This window comes from Schistocerca gregaria, chromosome 6 (genome assembly GCF_023897955.1).
Source record: "Schistocerca gregaria isolate iqSchGreg1 chromosome 6, iqSchGreg1.2, whole genome shotgun sequence".
Lineage (NCBI taxonomy): Eukaryota > Metazoa > Arthropoda > Insecta > Orthoptera > Acrididae > Schistocerca > Schistocerca gregaria.
This window is the reverse complement of record NC_064925.1, coordinates 492,959,904-492,980,895: the sequence shown is the minus strand read 5'-3', so window position 1 is coordinate 492,980,895 and position 20,992 is coordinate 492,959,904. Positions and strand designations below refer to the sequence as shown.

Below are 20,992 nucleotides of genomic sequence, written 5' to 3'. Positions count from 1 at the left end.
CTTACTTTTCGACTCTGTAAGGGCAGAACAGGGAATCAGTGATCATAAGGCCCTTGCAGCATCCCTGAATATGGCAGTAAATAGGAATATAACAAAAGGGAGGAAGGTTTATCTGTTTAGCAAGAGTAATAGAAGGCAGATTTCAGACTACCTAACAGATCAAAACGAAAATTTCTGTTCCGACACTGACAATGTTGAGTGTTTATGGAAAAAGTTCAAGGCAATCGTAAAATGCGTTTTAGACAGGTACGTGCCGAGTAAAACTGTGAGGGACGGGAAAAACCCACCGTGCTTCAACAACAAAGTTAGGAAAGCAAAGAAAGCTTCACTCCAAGTTTAAACGCAGCCAAAACCTCTCAGACAAACAGAAGCTAAACGATGTCAAAGTTAGCGTAAGGTGGGCTACGTGTAAAGCGTTCAGTGAATTCTAAAGTAAAATTCTGTGTACCGACTTGACAGAAAATCCTAGTAAGTTTTGGTCTTACGTTAAATCAGTAAGTGGCTCGAAACAGCATATCCAGACACTCCGGGATGATGATGGCATTGAAACAGAGGATGACATGCGTAAAGCTGAAATACAAAACACCTTTTTCCCAAAGCTGTTTCACAGAGGAAAACCGCACTGCGGTTCCTTCTCTAAATCCTCGCACTAACGAAAAAATGGCTGACATCGAAATAAGTGTCCAAGGAATAGAAAAGCAACTGGAATCACTCAACAGTCCACTGAATCTGACGGGATACCAATTCGATTTTACACAGAGTACGCGAAAGAACTTGCTCCCCTTCTAACAGCCGTGTACCGCAAGTCTCTAGGGGAACGGAAAGTTCCAAATGATTGGAAAAGAGCAGAGGTAGTCCCAGTCTTCAAGAAGGGTCGTCGAGCAGATGCACAAAACTATAGACCTACATCTCTGACGTCGATCTGTTGTAGAGTTTTGGAACATGTTTTTTGCTCGCGTATAATGTCGTTTTTGGAAACCCAGAATCTACTCTGTAGGAATCAACATGGATTCCGGAAACAGCAATCGTGTGAGACCCAACTTGCTTTATTTGTTCGTGAGACCCAAAAAATATTAGATACAAGCTCCCAGATAGGTAACATTTTCCTTGACTTCCGGAAGGCGTTCGAACAGTTCCGCACTGTCGCCTGATAAAGTAAGAGTCTACGGAATATCAGACCAGCTGTGTGGCTGGATTGAAGAGTTTTTAGCAAACAGAACACAGCAGAGGTTGCTCTCAATGGGGAGACGTCTACAGACGTTAAAGTAACCTCTCGCGGGCCACAGCGGAGTGTTATGGGACCACTGCTTCTCACAATACACCCGGTGATTAAACAGTCAGTATAAATTTGAAAACTGAATAAATCACGGAATAATGTAGATAGAGAGGTACAAATTGACACACATCCTTGAAATGATATGGGGCTTTATTAGAACCGAAAAAAAGATTGAAAAGTTCAAAAAATGCCCGAAGTATGGCGCTTCAACTGATCAGAATAGCAATAATTAGAATAACAAAGTAAGACAAAACAAAGATGATGTTCTTTACAGGAAATGCTTAATATGTCCACCATCATTCCTCAACAATAGCTCCAGTTGAGGAATAATGTTGTGACCAGCACTGTAAAGCATGTCCAGAGTTATGGTGAGGCATTGGCGTCGGATGTTGTCTTTCAGCAGCCCTAGAGACGTCGGTCGATCACGATGCACTTGCGACTTCAGGTAACCCCAAAGCCAATAATCGCATGGACTGAGGTCTGGGGACCTGGGAGGCCAAGCATGACGAAAGTGGCGGCTGAGCACACGATCATTGCCAAACGACGCGCGCAAGAGATCTTTCACGCGCCATCTGTCGGACATTTTGTGAACATTTTTTGTTCCAATAAAACCCCATGTCATTCCAAGCACCTGTGTCGATTTTTACCTCTCTATCTACATTATTCCGTGGTTTATGAAGTTTTCAAATTTACACTGACTTTTTGATCACCCTGGATATAAATGACCTAGTAGATAGTGTCGGAAGTTCCATGCGGATTTTCGCTGATGATGCTGTAGTATACAGAGAAGTTGCAGCATTAGAAAATTGTAGCGAAATGCAGGATACCTGCAGCGGATAGGCACTTGGTGCATGGAGTGGCAACTGACCCTTAACTTAGACAACTGTAACGTATTGCGAATAAATAGAAAGAAGGATCCTTTATTGTTTGATTATATGATAGCGGAACAAACACTGGTAGCAGTTACTTCTGTAAAATATCTGGGAGTATGCGTGCGGAACGATTTGAAGTGGAATGATCACATAAAATTAGTTGTTGGTAAGGCGGGTGCCAGTTGAGATTCATTGGGAGAGTCCTTAGAAAATGTAGTCCATCAACAAAGGCGGAGGCTTACAAAACACTCGTTCGACCTATGAGTATTGCTCATCAGTGTGGCATACGTACCAGGTCGGGTTGACGGAGGAGATAGAGAAGATCCAAAGAAGAGCAGCATGTTTCGTCACAGGGTTATTTGGTAAGCGTGATAGCGTTACGGAGATGTTTAGCAAACTCAAGTGGGAGACTCTGCAAGAGAGGCCCTCTGCATCGCGGTATAGCTTGCTGTTCAGGTTTCGAGAGGGTGCGTTTCTGGATGAGGTATTGAATATATTATATACTTATACCTCCCAAGGAGATCACGAATATAAAATTAGAGAGATTCGAGAGAGCACGGAGGCTTTCCGGCAGTCGTTCTTCACGCGAACCATACGCGACTGGAACAGAAAAGGGAGGTAATGACAGCAGCACATATAGTGCCCTCCGCCACACACCGTTGGGTGGCTTGCGGTGTATAAACATATATGTTGATTTATATGTACATGCGGAAAGTAGCTGGAAAGCTCAAATGAACGTAGGTCCGCAAACCAATCATTGCCGAAGTATTGCATTAATTCGAGTTGGCAACCAACTGGATACTGTGGAATTTATGTTGATGTACCAACGTTTGGTATTGACTTCCTCCTTGTTTACCCACGCGCAGCTACGTCCCTTTCCACCTCCCTGCGCTGTCGTACCAGCCTCACAATCAGTTACGAACGTGAAGGTACCACGGACAGAGGTTGCACCAATGAAGCGTACGCTGACATGCACTTTGTGTAAGCCAAAACGAATGGCAGTACGCTTGTGGCTGCACGATTGTATGAAGAAGCTATTCCTCTCTGCAGGTAGCCCGACTGACGTACTTTTAGCCGGTTATATCAGCGCCTTAGAGAAACCAGGCGTTTCGCACACCATGTACAAGAATATCGACCCAGATCAATAACATCCAAAGTTTAGGAAACGATGTTGGGCATTGAACATCAACGTCCGAGTGCTTCAACAAGGGGGATTACGTGTCCTGAGTCATGGCAGTGTGTGGCGGAGCTTACATCGGCAAGTACTCTATCCGCATCATCTCCAGCAAGTGCAAGTCCTCCACTATGAAGACTTCCCTCCTAGAGAGAACTTCGATTAACTGATGCAACAACAGTGTGCCCTAAATCCCCTGTTTGTAAGCTGTATGACTGCATTCACCCACTACAGTACTTTTAACTGCCATAACTGTCCCATTTGCTCCAATTTCAATCCTAATGCAACACACGTGTGACGACATCAGCAGCGTTATTCGTTGAGCGTCTGGGGAGAACTGGTCAGAGATCGCATAATTGGACCACACTTTCTTTCGCAGAGACTAACCGAGCAGCAGTACATGCTGTTTCTCCGTACTGTATTTCTATATGTAAGTGATGATGTCCACTGAACCAACACCTGAACATGCGGTTCATGCATGGCTGTCCTCCAGCACATTTTTATTGACGAGTGCGCTGGCTTCTAACTCGGACGTATGGTTAACACTGGATATGTAGACTAGGATTTCCAAGGTCTCTGGATTTAAATGCCATGGATTTCTGTGTGGGGGGTCATGCTAAAATCCTGGTCTGTGCTATGGAGGTCAACTCTCTTGAGGAGTTACGCTTGAGGATTGAGAAGCCTTCCAGCAATTACAGAATTTTCCAGCACTACCTGAGACGATTCGCAATTCAGTGTTGCATTCTGATGCATCGACTACATTTCGAACAACTACTTTAACGTTTAGAGATGACATGTGCTCCTAGACACTGATGAACTGCAGCAAAAAATGTGTTGTATCTCGACAACGGTTGATTAGTGCATCCATGTTTACTGGAGCTTTTTAGCTATTTTTTGCCTATACTTTCCATGTGTAAATTATAGAAAATCACTTCTGAAACACCCTGCATTAAGACAGCACGTAACGGTCTGCCTTTATATAGCTGATCACCAAAAGGTTCATAACAATCTGAGGATGCATTCTATTTGAGCCGGCCGGGGTGGCCGCGCAGTTCTAGGCGCTATAGTCTGGAACCGCGCGACCGCTACGGTTGCAGGTTCGAATCCTGCATCGGGAATGGATGTGTGTGATGTCCTTAGGTTAGTTAGGTTTAAGTAGTTCTAAGTTCTAGGGGACTGATGACCTTAGACGGTAAGTCCCATAGTGCTCAGAGCCATTTGAACCATTTGATTCTACTTGAAACGCACCAGATAAAGTAGATGGTTCATCAGCTGGTGGCTTCTTATTTACTGACCAGTACAATAAGTAACAACCTCCCACCCCAACCACGAACCTTGCCATCGATTGAGTGGCTTGAATGCCTCAGTGTCACAGATAGCTGTACCAAATTGGCCCTCAAAATGGAAGGCTGTCTGTTGGAAGGCCAGACAAAGCTGTGGTTTTCAGTAATTTCAGGAGTAACGGGCTGCACGATTGACTGATCTAGACTTATAATATCAGTTAAAACTGCCTTACTGTGCTGGTACTGCGAGCAGCTGAAAACAGAGGGAAACAACAGCTGTAATTTTTCCTGAGGACATGCAGTTGTAGTGTATGGTTTGATGGTAATGCCTTTCTCTTCGGTAAAATATTCCAGAGGAAAAACAGTTCCCCATTCAGATCTCCAGGTGTGGCCTGTTCAGGACGATGTCGTCATCAAAACAAACAAAACAGGGGGTCTACAGATTGCAGTGTGGAGTGTTAGCTCCCTTAATTGGGCACGTATGTTAGAAAATTTAAAAAGGGAAATGGATAGGGTGAAGTTAGATATAGAGGGAATTAGTGAAATTAAGTGACAGGAAGATCAGGACTTCTGGTCAGGTAGGGGCAAAGCAGGTGTGGGTTTAATAATCAATAAGAACATGGAATGCAGGTAAGCTACAATGACCAGCATAGCAAACGCGTTATCACAGCCAAGATAGAATCCCTAGATAGTCCACATCTACCAGAGCATGTTTATAAGCCAACAACCTCTGCATATATTGAATAAATTGAGAAAATGTATGATGGGATAAAAGAAATTATCCCTGGTGGCTTCTTGTTTAGTGATCAATACACTAATTGTGCAGTACTCCTATTGATTTTGCAATGTGGTCCCATTATTCCTGTGTGGCGTTACGCCACAATTAAAAGTCGCTCTGCAGGGTCTCATGTCGAGGGCATACCCACAGGGAGACATCTTCGCATCCTGTAGATGTGTTTCACAATGAGCAGCTGAGGTTGCCCTGGCCTGAAACTTCCTAGACTGTCGGCTGAGGACTTCTGAGGTCTTCTGATATAAACAACGATATGAATAATTCACAGTAGCATTTCCTACATTACAAACTATAAAATCTCAAGGGACTCCTGTGTAAACATATTTACAGCAAGTTTTCTTCCGAGCCGTACATGTAACCAAATAGTTATATCTAATTTTATAGATTATTTGCTGTGAAATGTTGCTTCTAATGAAGACTGAACATTGCAGATAATACTGTTTCACAAATTATTTTGAACATATTAGCCAATAAGGTAATATAAATTATTTCCGCTAACAGTACACATGTAGGATGGATACTGAAAATACATAACATGACGAACACATTTTGTGCACATGCCTGGATGTAACAGGCGTCTTATTTACTCATTTTTGATTGTTTTTACGGTTAGAGAGGTTATACTGACACTCGTCAATATATCTTTTAGATCTATGAGAATGACGTGATGGAAGTAGCGTAGTTCCATGACAGATGAAATTCTATCCGTCCCTGTAATGAGCTGCTGCGAAGAGGTTACAGAAGAGCACGCAGAAGAGTTAGAAATTGGAAGCGACTCTGATGCAGATGGTATAGCTACTGTCTCTACCGCTTCAAACACCGTTACAGTAACCGCTCCTAGTCTGGGAAACGCAGTCTAAGGGGACCAGTGGGTGAAACTTCTAGTACAGAGGCAGCAGGCAGCGTAGACTGCTTGAAGAAGCATTTTATGAAAGTCGTGAAACTGACTGATGCTGAAGTAACAGATGTTAATTTATATGCATGGTCTGAAGTCGTTTGAGGACCCTGGTCCTGTGAATATTTCTTTCGACTGAGGGCATACACTGAGATAACAGAAGTCATAGAATACCACCAAATATTGTGTCAGACCTCCTTTTCCCCAACCCAATGTAGTAACTCGACGTGGCATGGACTTAACAAGTCCCCTGCAGAAATACTGCGCCATACTGCCTCTTTAGCCGTCCAAAGTTTCGACAGTGTTGCCGGTGCAGGGTTTTGTGCACCAACTGACCTCTCGACTGTGACCCATAAATGTTCTGTGTGATTCATGTCAGGCAATCTAGGTGGCCAAACCACTCACTCAAGTTGGCCACAATGTGCATGAAACAAATTGCGAACAATTATTCCCAAAGCGTACATTGTTGTTGTTGTGGTCTTCAGTCCTGAGACTGGTTTGATGAAGCTCTCCATGCTACTCTATCCTGTGCAAGCTTCTTCTTCTCCCAGTACCTACTGCAACTTACATCCTTCTGAATCTGCTTAGTGTATTCATCTCTTGGTCTCCCTCTACGATTTTTATCCTCCACGCTGCCATCCAATACTAAATTTGTGATTCCTTGATGCCTCAGAACATGTGATCTACCCATCTAATCTTCAATATTCTTCTGTAGCACCACATTTCAAAACCTTCTATTCTCTTCTTGTCCAAACTATTTATCCTCCATGTTTCACTTCCATACATGGCTACACTCTATACAAATACTTTCAGAAACGACTTCCTGACACTTAAATCTATACTCGATGTTAACAAATTTTTCTTCTTCAGAAACGCTTTCCTTGCCATTGCCAGTCTTCATTTTATATCCTCTCTAGTACGACCATCATCAGTTATTTTGCTCCCCAAATAGCAAAATTCCTTTACTACTTTAAGTGTCTCATTTCCTGATCTAATTCCCTCAGCATCACCCGACTTAATTCGATTACATTCCATTATCCTCGGTTTGCTTATGTTGATGTTCATCTTATATCCTCCTTTCAAGACACTGTCCATTCCGTCCAACTGCTCTTCCAAGTCCTTAGCTCTCTGACAGAATTACAGCGTCATCGGCTAACCTCAAAGTTTTTATTTCTTCTCCATGGATTTTAATACCTACTCCGAATTTTTCTTTTGTTTCCTTTACTGCTTGCTCAAGATACAGATTGAATAACATCGGGGAGAGGCGTACATACTGACGTGTATTTCACTGTTGTATTACCTAGGCATTTTGACACCTAAAGGGTTAAGGCAAAAACCTTAAATGCGCATATTTCATTACTTAATAAATTTCACACATGTCCTCTCATTTTCTTGTGTAATAAACTCCATACGACCACGGGACTAGCCAACCTCTGCCTCGGTGTGTTGCAGGTGAGTCTACCGGAGCGGTGGGCGGTCAGCGGTGTGCGGGCAGCTGGTGGCCCCTGCTGGTGACCTCCGTACAGCTGCCGCTGCTGCTCGCCGCCGCACTCACTTGAGGCAAACACGCCGTCCTCGCCGTTGAAGAGCCGTTATTCTCCGTTACCTTCCTGTCTGTTATAGCGTTACGCGCCTCTCATGAATGTTCGCCATAGCTCTCTATCGATGTTGTACATAGCAGTATTTGAAATGCTGTTCCAGATTTTAGAGCAATAAAGTATTTCTATTGGATAAAATGTGATCACCGAAATAACCTCTACCTTGCTTCCTTCCACGACAATTTTTAGTGGCAAAATTATATTTTGAGTGCCAATAAACACAAAAAGCAGAACTACATTGTTGATGACTGTCCAAATTGCAACACCAAGAAGAAAGCAAATAACGAGACTTTACTTAATCCGAATATACAGTATAGCAGCAATAATAAACAATTACATTTGTCTGTATGAGAAAAAATGCCACCACAGCTGTATCGTGATACTGTCTTTATTGTATCACACGATTAGTTTCGGCGGCACATTCTCAGGCCCCTCCACTGCCGAAAGAGTATTACAATTCCTTGGCGCATTTATTGTGAAGTCCGTGTTACTAGTACACGTGAGCTAGATTTCTTCATGAGTCTGTACTCGACACAGTGTTGTCTCCACCATAACTGCGCCAAGGAATTCTAATACTTTTTTGGCAGTGGAGGGGCCTGAGGATGGCGTTAGTGTTCCACTGAAACTACATCTACATCTACATGGATACTCTGCAAATCACATTCAAGTGCCTGGCAGAAGGTTCATCGAACCACTTTCACAATTCGCTATTATCCCAATATCGCATAGCGCGCGGAAAGAATGAACACCTATATCTTTCCGTACGAGCTCTAATTTCCCTTATTTTATCGTGGTGATCGTTCCTCCCTATGTAGGTTGGCGTCAACAAAATATTTTCGCATTCGGAGGAGAAAGATGGAGCTTGGAATTTCGTGAGGAGATTCCGTCGCAACGAAAAACGCCGTCCTTTTAATGATTTCCAACCTAAATCCTGTATCATTTCTGTTACACTCTTTACCATATTTCGCAATAATACAAAACGTGCTGCCTTTCTTGGAACTTTTTCGATATACTCCGTCAGTCCTACGTGGTAAGGATACCACACCGCGCAGCAGTATTCTAAAAAAGGATAGACGAGCATAGTGTAGGCAGTCTCCTTAGTAGATCTGTTACATTTTCTAAGTGTCCTGCCAATAAAACGCAGCCTTTTGTTAGCCTTCCCCACAATATTTTCTATGTGTTCTTTCCAATTTAAGTTGTTCGTAATTGTAATACCTAGGTATTTAGTTGAATTTACGATCGTGCGATATAATAAAGACATTCTCAAGATACAGCTGTGGTGGTACTTTTCTCATATATATCATCAGGTGTAGTCCACGCAACTGAACATTGCGGTTTGTAGAGGGTGCGAAATTTAGTACACAGATCTGCCATCTCTGTCTGCAATATTGGCACTAATCCGGCTCGACTCACCTTGAATGAGAGTTACAGGTAAGCTTTTCTAAGGTACTTCAGCTCTATCCCAGAGTACGTCAGTTCTAATGGTTGGTGAGTCGTGGCGTACTATAATCTCACCTGAAGTTGTAACCACACCCTTCATAATCGGCCTACTGGATTTCAATGTAACTGACGGTGGTCGCATATGGCTAATGAAATTTTACAGTGAGTAAGGCTATCGTTACCAAAGGAAAATAACGCCGGTTAGTTGGAAGAAAGTGTACAACAGACTCTTCTGAAAGAAGAATCTATTCTAAACGTTAGCTAAATACTGACGATAATTTTGAAATAGGTGGAGTATAGCGCCATCGCTCACGAACAGCACATGGCGGGGGGAGAGGTGGGGGATGTGAGAAGTTACCATGTAATATTTACTATAAAAACCACTGATAACACAAAGAAAACACTGATTAAGTAAAAAATGGGATAATTAAACGGTCCCCAGCCCACTAGGATAATGAATCTCCAGCATCTTGAGAAAGGTAATGGCAAAGAAATTTATGCAAATAATCAATGGCGTGGCAACAGAAGGTTGTCACACTTCTCCAGAGCACAACAGTTCACAAAGAAACAAATGAATCAGAAATCACAGAGTCCGCTGTTCCTTATTCTGAAAAAAAGTTTAAAGTAAAATTAATAGGACTTACTGGTTAAATGAAAGACTGGCTCAACTTATCGTCTGTTAACGCAAAAAAAATTATTTTCATCGACCTCAGTGTAGCGCAATGCAGAATTTATAAAAAGGGAAGCAATTTACTTTTCGTTATTTACAGATAAAACTTATTTTATTTCAAGCAAATGAGCAATTGAATTTACTTTTAAATAACAATAAAATACATACCCAGCCAGAAGTAGTCACTCGGTAAGCTAAATACGGAATACATGAAATAGCACACTCTTCATTTGTGTTTTATCTTTAGCTAGTAGTTTTGCCAGTGAAGTTTAACCTCTGTCTTGCAATACAAGAATTGGATAGACAATTTTGACTGAAAGTGGTCATTAGCAAACACACAAAACTGGCAGTAAATATTTAATCAGTTTTGATATTCTTACGACACTCGGTGATTGCATGGAAAGGAAAAGGGACCCTGCTTGGCAAAAATATCTGAGGACAATGACAACACAGGTGCCCTACAAGTTTTTACTATTGCAGGTTATTAATCAAGTTATTCTTACTTCGTGAAACACATGCCTGCAAAAGTTTACAAATTTTCACTTAACAGTCTTACATGATGTAGCTGTGCTGACGACAAAGAATGTAGCTGACGGCAATGTTGAGCTGCCGTTGTTGTTGCTGCTGCTGTTGCTGCTGTTCGACAACCCCGAGTCGTTTCCAGAGTCACGGATAATTATGGGACAGACAGTCAATACTTAGAATTGTAGCTTCCTCCACTTATCCACTCCTATTGTGCTCTCAATACTCGCAGGTTAACGAATCAGGCGCGTCTACACCGGCACGTGCATAGCTGCACACCGCGTCGGCGGGAGCGCCAGACAAACACTTCCGCACTCTCTCATCACTCAAGCTGCTCTGTTTCCTCTCTCCTCGCAACGCAACAGACTCTCCATACGCAAAGATAAACAACGGCGCAGCTACTATCATTTTGTCGTTGCTATCGATATATTTCAGTAAAGTTCCCTTGGCTATTACCCAGCAATTTACAATACTTTCATTATTATTACAATATACAGTCAAAAATAATTATACTAGTACATCGATCACGTATTAAAAATAGCTTCTGTAATACAGCTTACAGCTTCAGAGTCAAAAGTACAGTGAAAGTTATCAACGAATGTTAAACCGTGAAAATTTTTGATGGTGCAGAAGGTATTTTATCTCCATTTTCGATGTAACGAAGTATAGACAGGTGTGACCAAGGACTTATTTGCCACATAGCGTTCAAGGTGAACACATGATAAACAGATTTTTGTAATTTTTTTATATCTATACTGTTCAAAGGAATTCGGGGATCGGTATTTTGGGCGTCTGCCGTATTCGATTGAACAATAATTGAGGGCTGGGCATATTTTCAAATTATATTTTTATCTTCTACAAATTAAGTACACAACAGAGAATCATTGCATTCTTGATCGTTTACATAAAAATAACTGAAATGTCCGACAGATGTCGAAAACAGAGCGTAAACAATCATTCATCCTGTCATCACAGAAGCCTTTCATTAGGCTTTGAAAGCTTCAGTAACGTATATGCCCTCCGTGAGCGTTTAACAGCGCCTGACATCTATGTGGCACGCTCCGTATAAGTCTACGGAGGTTACTCTGAGGTATTATATCCCATGAGAATTTTTGGTATTCTGTGGTGGAACGAGGCGACCACGAACACGTCTGTCAAGCATACCCTCATATTCACCATGGGGTTTTAGATCGCAACTCCCCATCGGCCATTCCAATACTTCAACACCCAGGCTTCTCAAGGCATCCCTGTTGACACCCGCCTCATGGTCCTCGGCGTTAGAAGGAATTCAGGGGCACCACTGTATGCAACAGCAACCACATGGTGCAACAGGATGTGTTCAGTGAACTGCCAGGCTGTGTGACCATGTACAACGACGAGAACGGTATGGCTGTCAACACTGAAGCCTCCAAACAATGTCATGGAACCTTGCAAATCTGTCGATTTCCTGGACAACATATGACAAGCATGGCTCACCAAGGCGTCTCTACAAACGAACACGGCCATCAGCTTGTGTCAGAGGATATCTGGACTCGTTTGCAAACGTCACATTCCTCCAGTTGAGGCGTGGCACCTTATATCGCTCCTGTCTAGAGCCTGTGTCTCGTGAGAATGACTCATACGTGCACAGAGACAGATGATCTGAAGCGGGTTCAGTCGAGCATGTTGTTCTAATTTTTATCTACTAGAAGACAGTAGCTGACAGAGACACTCAAGAAACAGGTCAAGAGAATGTTTTTGTCAATTGTTCTGTTTATTTCGTGAAGGCTTTCTTGTTTATTTTTGTTCAGTTTTCCCTATATACCTTTAGTAGTGTGAATGAGGCTTGAATGTGGTCTGAAGTAGGTATGTAGATCATTGTTCTACTGATTGAACGCTGTACGAACTAGTGTGAGAAAGTTTTAAGACAGTGTGAATGGAGACGACGGGGAATTTTGTATCATAGCATGTCAAGTACGTTAATGGTAAAAGGAAAGCTAATTCGAGTGCTAATGAAAACCGTTACTAACGTAAAATATAAAGAAAATATCAGAATGTTAAATATTTACTTCGGGAAAAAGTACTGTTCGAAAGTGTGTTATTTGTTGAGTGGTTAGTCATGAAAAGCGCGGACTAAAGCGCCAGAATAATGTTTTTCTATTGGCCTTAAAGAAAACTGATCAATCAGAACTGAGTATTCTTCGCGCGTCTTTTCTCTTGGAAATAAATAACGCTTACAGCAGTGTGAAGGAGTCGGAGTCCAGCCTATCAGTGGTGCGGTCGTGTGTAGCATGAACTCCGAAGGAAGTTATAATTTGCCTATTTCAGTTGCGCTACATGTTTCAAAAGTGTTTTAAAGTGAAGGCATATTTATTCCGGTGTGTTTTTTTTAGAAATTACGGATTTTTTGAGCAATTTTATGTATGAGAAAAAACAGTAATTTCGGGTGGCATATTGAGCAGATAGGTGACTAAAAACTTGAGTGCACCAGACACCGATGACACATCGTATGGCGAGCATTTTCATTTAAAAACAATCCGTACTTAACTGCTGTTCAGATTTCGGGAAATACGTTACCATAAACGTATTAACGTGAATGAAAGGGTTTGTGCAGGACTGTGTTAAGATTAGCACAGGCTCTGAGTGAACGTGTACATCATCAAGGTTCAGAATATACCGAAGTTTCGCCAGTATCTCCACCTTTCATTCAAAATTAAGAACTTTTTCGATTCTTGGAATACTTACATTGTATGTAGCCTGGTGCGAGTTGCAGGACGGTAGGTATCTGCTCCGCTTTACTACCGGTGATCGGCTGCAACTAGTTCACAGGTAGGTGCAGTTAGTAAAGACGAAAGGAAACGCGCCGCTGCACAGTGACGAAGCTGCCAGTTGGGATGGGAGCGGAAGAACTGAGGGAGTGCTGCAAGATATTGTCGTGTCAAGCCTGGGTTGTAAGGTCCTTTCTCGTAATCTGTTCATTACTGTCCGATGGAACGCAGCGGCTCCAGTGGCCCTTCTGAGATCGTTTTGCAGTGCTCTGGCGGTATCCGTACGACGCCGCAATGCAGAGATGGGCAGATATCGGTCTTCACGTGCTGTTGTAATGAGTCGGCGTCCTCGTCACTCGCCTTGTGTACTGTCCACAATATAAGGATGATACATGGAGAGGTGCTGACAACTGCAGGACAATATAAGGATGATACATGGAGAGGTGCTGACAACTGGAGAAACGCGACTGAAAGTCCATCCTTTTTGGATCAAAGAGACCGCCCTTGCAACTTGAACTGCATTAACGTATCACATTGCTTGCGCTTGGTTGAGGACCACGTCCACAAATGACAACTGCCATACGTGTATCACACAAAACACTGGACACAGGTACGCACTTCCTTCTGAAGGATCACCTTACGCTGTAATGCAGAACACAGAACACAGTCAATAGATAGCAAATGATTTGAACAGTTGCCTACACTGAAAGCGAAGATCTCAAGCCATGCAATAATGCCACAGGTACCGCCTGTATCAAAATAGATTTAATATATCGTACGTTGATAAACGTGTTCTTTTGAACGTTATATATGGTATGTGAAATTCAGAATGAAATATCAATGTCTCAGAACAGTCCGATAAAACCATTGAAAATTATCGAGAAAATAGACTTCTAAACTCTCCGAACGACTTCAATTCACTGAAGTTAGAACGATTTTTCAATGACCCATGAGACATTTTCCCTAGCGCTCCAGATTGGTACTCATAGAATCGCTGGTTCTGGTTTCGTCCCAGACACAATTTTTTTTTTCCATTCCGGCAAATACCTTCGTCATTTAGATACAAAATTCATCAAATACAATGCTAATTAACACATACGTAACATAATTTTTTTATGAAAATTGCATGTGATTTGAGGGAAAAGAGTTACTGAAAACGGAGAGAGTTAGCAGTTTTTGTTATCTTCGTCTATTTACAATTTTACAGTATACGCTTGGCTATTACTTGTCTACGGTGACGGCGGTTGCCGCAAGTGAGATCCCATGCCACTGATCCGACTCTCATACTAATACAATTACCTGCGGAGCATCCCACAGCTGCTTGGAACGCGTACTGTAAAGTTTTGAAACACTCGCAGATAACAGATTCTGTTAGCTCTGTCCTTATAGAGGCTCTCTCTAGTGTCGCGTTTTCTCTCAGTTCACATGAAACTTGCATAAATAATGAAAATTATGTGTTAATTTAGCGCTGCCTATAAAACCACATGTCTCAAAGAAATATCCTCATAGCTTTAGCGAATTAAAATCGTTTGGGGAACTTCAAAGATGATTTTCTCGAGGATTTTTGTAAGTTGGATCGAAGTGTTATAGAGACTGATGTTTGACTAGCTGCATCATAGCCGCGTAATAAAACAGTGACGCAGGATGATACGTGGTATTTAGTGCTATTAAGAAAAACGTGGAAGGCCAGATCCACCAATGTAACTTTCTGCTCACAACAATACATAATTAAAGTTTGTTTTGTTTACAAATTAACAAATTTGTGACATTAATAAGCTTTTACAAGAGAAATCAAAAGAAGAACAACATGCCAATAATTACAAGGGACCGCACCTGCAACCCGCACTTTATCTGTTGAAACAGCGGCGTTTACTACCGCGCTGGACACGGTATCTCTCATTAAATACTCTTCTGCAACACATGAAAACATATAAGTAATATCGATGACAAGAGTGTTACAGTTACTCAAAGAAATTGCAAATATTTTTTTTTTATTTGGAAACTGAATGCCAAAACGTTCAGTGTTAAGATGCGCGCCTATGATTAAAGGTTAAACAAATAAGGAAACAATTATGACAATGATAAGGCTTCTTCCCCCCCCCCCCCTTGAACCATAGACCTAGCCGTTGGTGGGGAGGCTTGCGTGCCTCAGCGAAACAGATAGCTGTACCGTAGGTGCAACCACAACGGAGGGGTACCTGTTGAGAGGCCAGACAAACGTGTGGTTCCTGAAGAGGGGCAGCAGCCTTTTCAGTAGTTTCAGGGGCAACAGTCTAGGTGATTGACTGATCTGGCCTTGTAACACTAACCAAAACGGCGTTGCTGTGCTGGTACGTGAACAGCTGAAAGCAAGGGGAAACTACAGCCGTAATTTTTCCCGAGGGCATGCAGCTTTACTGTATGGTTCGATATAGGACGAACATCAACAAAAGCAAAACGTGGATAATGGGATGTAGTCGAGTTAACTCGGGTGATGCTGAGGGAATTAGATTAGGGAATGAGTTTTGCTATTTGGGGAGCAAAATAACTTATGATCGTCGAAGTAGAGAGAATATAAAATGCAGACTGGCAATGGCAAGGAAAGCGTTTCTGACTAAGAGATATTTGTTAACATCGAGTATAGGTTTAAGAGTCAGGAAGTCGTTTCTGAAAGTATTTGTATGGAGTGTGGTCATTTATGAAAGTGAAACATGGACGATAAATAGTTTGGACAAGAAGAGAATAGAAGCTTTCGAAATGTGGTGCTGCAGAAGAATGCTGAAGATTAGATGGGTAGATCACATAACTAATGAGGAAGTATTGAATAGAATTGGGGAGAAGAGGAGTTTATGGCACAACTTAACTAGAAGAAGGGATCAGTATGTAAGACATTTGTTGAGGCATCAAAGGATCACCAATTTAGTAATGGAGGGCAGCGTGAAGGGTAAAAATCATAGAGGGAGACCAAGAGATGAATACAGTAAGCAGATTCACAAGGATGCAGGTTGCACTACTTACTTCGAGATGAAGCACCTTGCACAGGATAGAGTAGCATCGAGAGCTGCATGAAACCAGTCTCAGGACTGAAGATCACAACAACAAGACTTCCTTAAAAGTAAGCAACCTTTTCATTTCATTCATGGACAAGGTACGACTGGATCACAGAACCGTCCCTTTTGGCAGCATTATTCTGACTAAAGCCCTGGTGACAGTTGGCTGTTAATATGTCAAAAGTTAAATTGCTTCTCCGTTGTGAAAGCCGCTCTGAAGGAACGTTCTAAAACATTACATATGAGCACTTATTGCAAGACAACTCACTCGGCGGAACCACAAGAACCAGTTAAAAATACACCAATAATGACCCGGTCTTTCAAAGACTGGAACGCACAGATTAGTACAACAGGTAGTTCAGATTATCCAAAATACAATTACAATGAAGGAATTGAACCGGTTAAAATCTAAATCTAACCACAAGACCCGTGTTTAAGGGCAACCTATGCCTTGGTACAATTGTTCTGACTGTATTTCCGAGCAGGGGCTTCTAACATTCTGCGTGGTGTCTGTTTGTTCTATATCGTGTCTCCCTACCACTTTCGCGCAACGACACTCTGAGCGTGTTTTTAGGGAATTGACTAGTTTGAACCTGGGACCTGTTGCTGGTAAGGAGACGTCAGACCACACATGACATGTAGGGTTCAGAAGAGTTCAGTGAGACTAGCGATGATATAACCAAATACTTAATGATTTCAGCGTCAGATCCACTGCACTCCCTGTAAAATAATCCTAATACAAACTAAATTTAGTGGAAGGGGTTCAAGGCTTTCCTATTTTTAGCTCGCTGGTAAAATAACGTTGAAAAAGAAGTTAGGTTTACCACTGGAAATTTTATTCTACTCACAAAACATTGTTTATAAATTGCATTATTGATAAAAGGAAATGTTTTAATACAGGATGGTAAAAACCAACTGCGTTCAACAAAAATGTGAACTAATACTCCCTGAATGGGTTTCCAAGTTCTACAATGGATCGAAGGATGACCTATGCCATATCACATCTATAATCTAGGTTTAAATTAAGTTTCACAAAAGAGAAAATTATCAAAATGGTCTACAGTGACCCTCAATTATCTTTAATTACTTATCTAACTTGTCGTAAATTACAGTAGCTGATGCGGCTTCTCAATAACTATCTAACAGAAAAATCATCGCGTTTCAGATCTTTACTTCAAGTGGCAAATGTGAACACCATCAGCTTCAATTGGCGATCGACACTAGTATTACGCAAAAAGGGGGTGTAACAGATGAGACTTTTGCAGTTCTGAGTGAAGCTTTATGCGCTGTTATGCGGCGTTGCGTGCTTTCATTACCTTGTCGGTGTTCGTCAGGGGGCGGCAGACAGCACAGCTCAGCTCACCTCGCCATCTCGGAAGCAACTCTCACCTAATTTCTCCTTACTACAATTTACCGAAGTTGATTTGAAAAAAACTATCTGGCTGTTTTTTTATCTGACCAATCAGGGTCTCAACGTTAACCTTAAGCTCCGCCTACAAAAATTTAGTCCATCCAATGAGAAACGTTATCCTTTTCGTGGTGGGGCAATGTTTTTAAAGTTCGCAACGTAACAGAGACGCGAAAAAGTCTCACGCTAAAACTTGCGGCTGGGGTGATACTTTTTGTGTTATCATAAGATCTATACTGTTCTTCTGGAGGGCTCTAGCTTTTAACATGGGCTGGGGGGTGGTCCTAGCGGTTAGCTGGCAACGTGGGTGTCCGTCCCTTATCGTAGGGCCTTCAGTTTAAAACGGTTCTGCTCTTGGCTTCTGTTCTCGTTTCTCCCCTCGGAACTGCATCTGTCTTACGGTGGGAAGGTATGACATGCATTTAGGCATTCTTGTGTTAGTCTGTGGTATTCCATTTGCTCACTCGTTACTCGTATTATTTCGGTTAATTTAATGTCACGATTTATTCGGAGCTATGTGACATACTACTGGATTTGCTTGTCATGTCAGGGTTTTCATGGAAGGTGTTGGATTTGCCTGACACCTTATAAGCTGATTCATTAAAACCTTTATGATCGGGTCTGAACTAGGAAGGAAGGGCAATATAATATCAGAACAAATTTTCAAACAACTAATATCTAGTATAATACCAAGGTCTATATTTACGACCAAGGAACCGACCGAGTAAAACTCCGAGGGCCGGGTACAAAACAGAAAATAATTCGGAGGTCGGGTAGATGATGACACCAATCATCAAGGAGGATTACAGAATGTTACTCCCTTTCATCAGCGGGCAGCTCCATGGATCCACGGTGCATCGTAGCAGTTACTGAGTGATACCGATGACAGCCAGGTAGAAGGGGGCAGCCAGGCCACTGGCGGTCATCCGACACAGATATTGCCAGCCAACCGACAGGATGTCGACCTACTGTTTGCAGTCGACACCGACTCCAGTGAAGTACTCCTGTATCCTTCCTTTGCGCAGGCCCCCCTTGCGTAGCTCGTGGGTTCGGCCGCTCGGACCTCTTGACCGCATGTTGTCGCTACGCTACCGCCAATCATGTAACTTGGTGCCTCCTTTCTCGGGCCAGTGAAGCCGTATACATATCGGTAAGCAAAGAGCTTCTTGATCTCTCCCCCGAGTCCTTTTGCTCTCCACTTCAGTGCCTTTCCCACTCCTTCTCGCGTCCGCCCGGCCCCCCTTTTTTCCATGTCCCCTCCCTCCATTGGCTCCCCCCTTTTTTCCTTTCCTCTCCTCCCTCCCTTTTTCCCCTCCACCGGTCCGGGTCCTCCCTCCAACCCCCATCTGTCTCCGTGTCGCCTCTACAGTGCTGTTTTCAATGAGTGTTCAGTGTTGTGCGTCCCCTGTCAGTGTTGCGAACAGATACCATACTGTCGCTAGTTGTGTTTTTTTTATCTCGTGCGAACAGAAACCAAACTGTCGCCGTGTTTTTTAATTGTGCATGTCTCCTTCCTTTACGTCTTTATCTGCATGTCAACGCCGTGTTTTTGTATTTTAAGTTCCGCAACTTTCCGCCATTTTAATGTTATTAACAAAGTTACCAATTTATTGCCTTTTTATATTGTTAGTTCTCTCACCATTGTTTGTTTAACTTTTCTCTCGGCTGTAGAGCAGCGTATTAAGCTGCTGTCAGCCCGCCCCTCCCCAGGTGGGGAGGGGGGAATCGAAAATAAATAAAGGAAAAAAAAGAGATTCTGAGGGCACAGGATACAGATATTAACTCTTCAAAAATCAAATGGCTCTGAGCACTATGGGACTTAACTTCTGAGGTCATCAGTCCCCTATAACATAGAACTACATAAACCTAACTAACCTAAGGACATCACACACATGCATTCCCGAGGCAGGATTCGAACCTGCGACCGTAGCGGCCGCACGGTACCAGGCTGTAACGCCTACAACCGCTCGGTCACACCGACCGGCTACTAACTCTTCCTCATAGATATTAGCAACGGTGCCGCAAGACGGATAGCCGATACTACCCTTGAGCTACTGTCGCCAGACAGAAGACCCTACTAACTTAATGGAGCCACGGCTCACAGGAAGGTTAGAAAAAATTTCTTTTAATTCCGTCAGTGATTGCGAAACTGTTGGTCATTAGACTATCGGTTTTGATGTGTAATGACCTCCTTGGGGTATTCTAAAGATTAAATGTCTTGTGATCACTGACGGAAATAAAAGAAATTTATTGATATTTGAGTTCTGAACTTCACGTGACATAAACGTAAAAATTTCAAAATTCGACTGTTGTGTGGTCCTTTATTAGTGATGAAGAAAGCCAATGGGCATTTATACATGCATACAACTATAGTAAAGGCATGTGAGGCGATGGAATAAGTCCAAAATTGAACTACACACCTTTTAAGATGAAAGAAAATTGTCCGTTATATACGAACGCATAGTTTCGCGGCGATGTATACTGACAACATTTTCTCGTGCTTCCGGCTGCATCCATTGTTTTAAAATCCACGAGCTTTCGGCTCAATTCTCCTCGGCCTTTGTCAAGTGGTGATTGTCGAATGATTGCTGCTGCCGTCCTTACATAGCCCAGCTGTCCTCAGTGACATCACTGGTGCTCCTCCAGCGGCATATATGGCAATGTTGTCATTGCGCGCTTGCCGCGCCCGCTTAAACTTTCCGATGGCCGGGTTCCAAGCTGTGCTTAGCTGCAAGCCGCCATCTTCCTTGAGGGTGTTGACGGAAATTTTTAACTCGATCGCTTCTTTTATAATACTGTCTCAAAAACTCCGTGTAATAACAAATGTCTCAGCAAATGCAATATGGTGTCCGTTTTCTAAAGCATGTTCCGCAACCACTGATATCTCAGGATGCCGTAGGCGGAAACATCTCTCGTGTTCCACACGGCGCTGCTCAGTAGTACGTACGGACTGTCCGATATAGATCTGTCAACACCTACACGGTATACTATATACTCCTGGCTTTCTGAGCCCAACATCGTCTTTCACAGGCCTCATTAGCTGTCGAATTTTAGCCGGTGCCTGAAAACGTTATCCATTGTAGAGACACTTGCAGATGATCTCCTGGTGAAAATAAATATAACACTCTTGAATAGATGAAAATATCGAATTTCATTTGACTATGTGATCGGCTATGATTCCCTGGAACGAGTGACAACCTGAAAGTATCTTCTACTTCCTGACCAGGGGGGAAGTACGTTGGAACGTGGTGGCATCTCTCTCGGATTCGCCTTCGCCGGCATCAA

The 20,992-nt window shown here is 42.6% G+C and overlaps 1 protein-coding gene across 4 annotated transcripts in view; it reads left to right on the top strand.

The window, feature by feature from the left end:
- Nucleotides 1-8,053, top strand: part of LOC126278457 (uncharacterized) — a 368,379-nt gene extending 360,326 nt beyond the window's left edge. For all 4 annotated transcript variants that reach the window (XM_049978585.1, XM_049978583.1, XM_049978587.1 and 1 more), the window contains exon 6: nt 7,746-8,053. In XM_049978585.1, the coding sequence (XP_049834542.1) occupies nt 7,746-7,852 (107 nt within the window). In that variant the 3' untranslated portion in view covers nt 7,853-8,053. The remainder of the gene's footprint in view (nt 1-7,745) is intronic.
- The last annotated feature ends 12,939 nt before the right edge of the window (nt 8,054-20,992 follow it).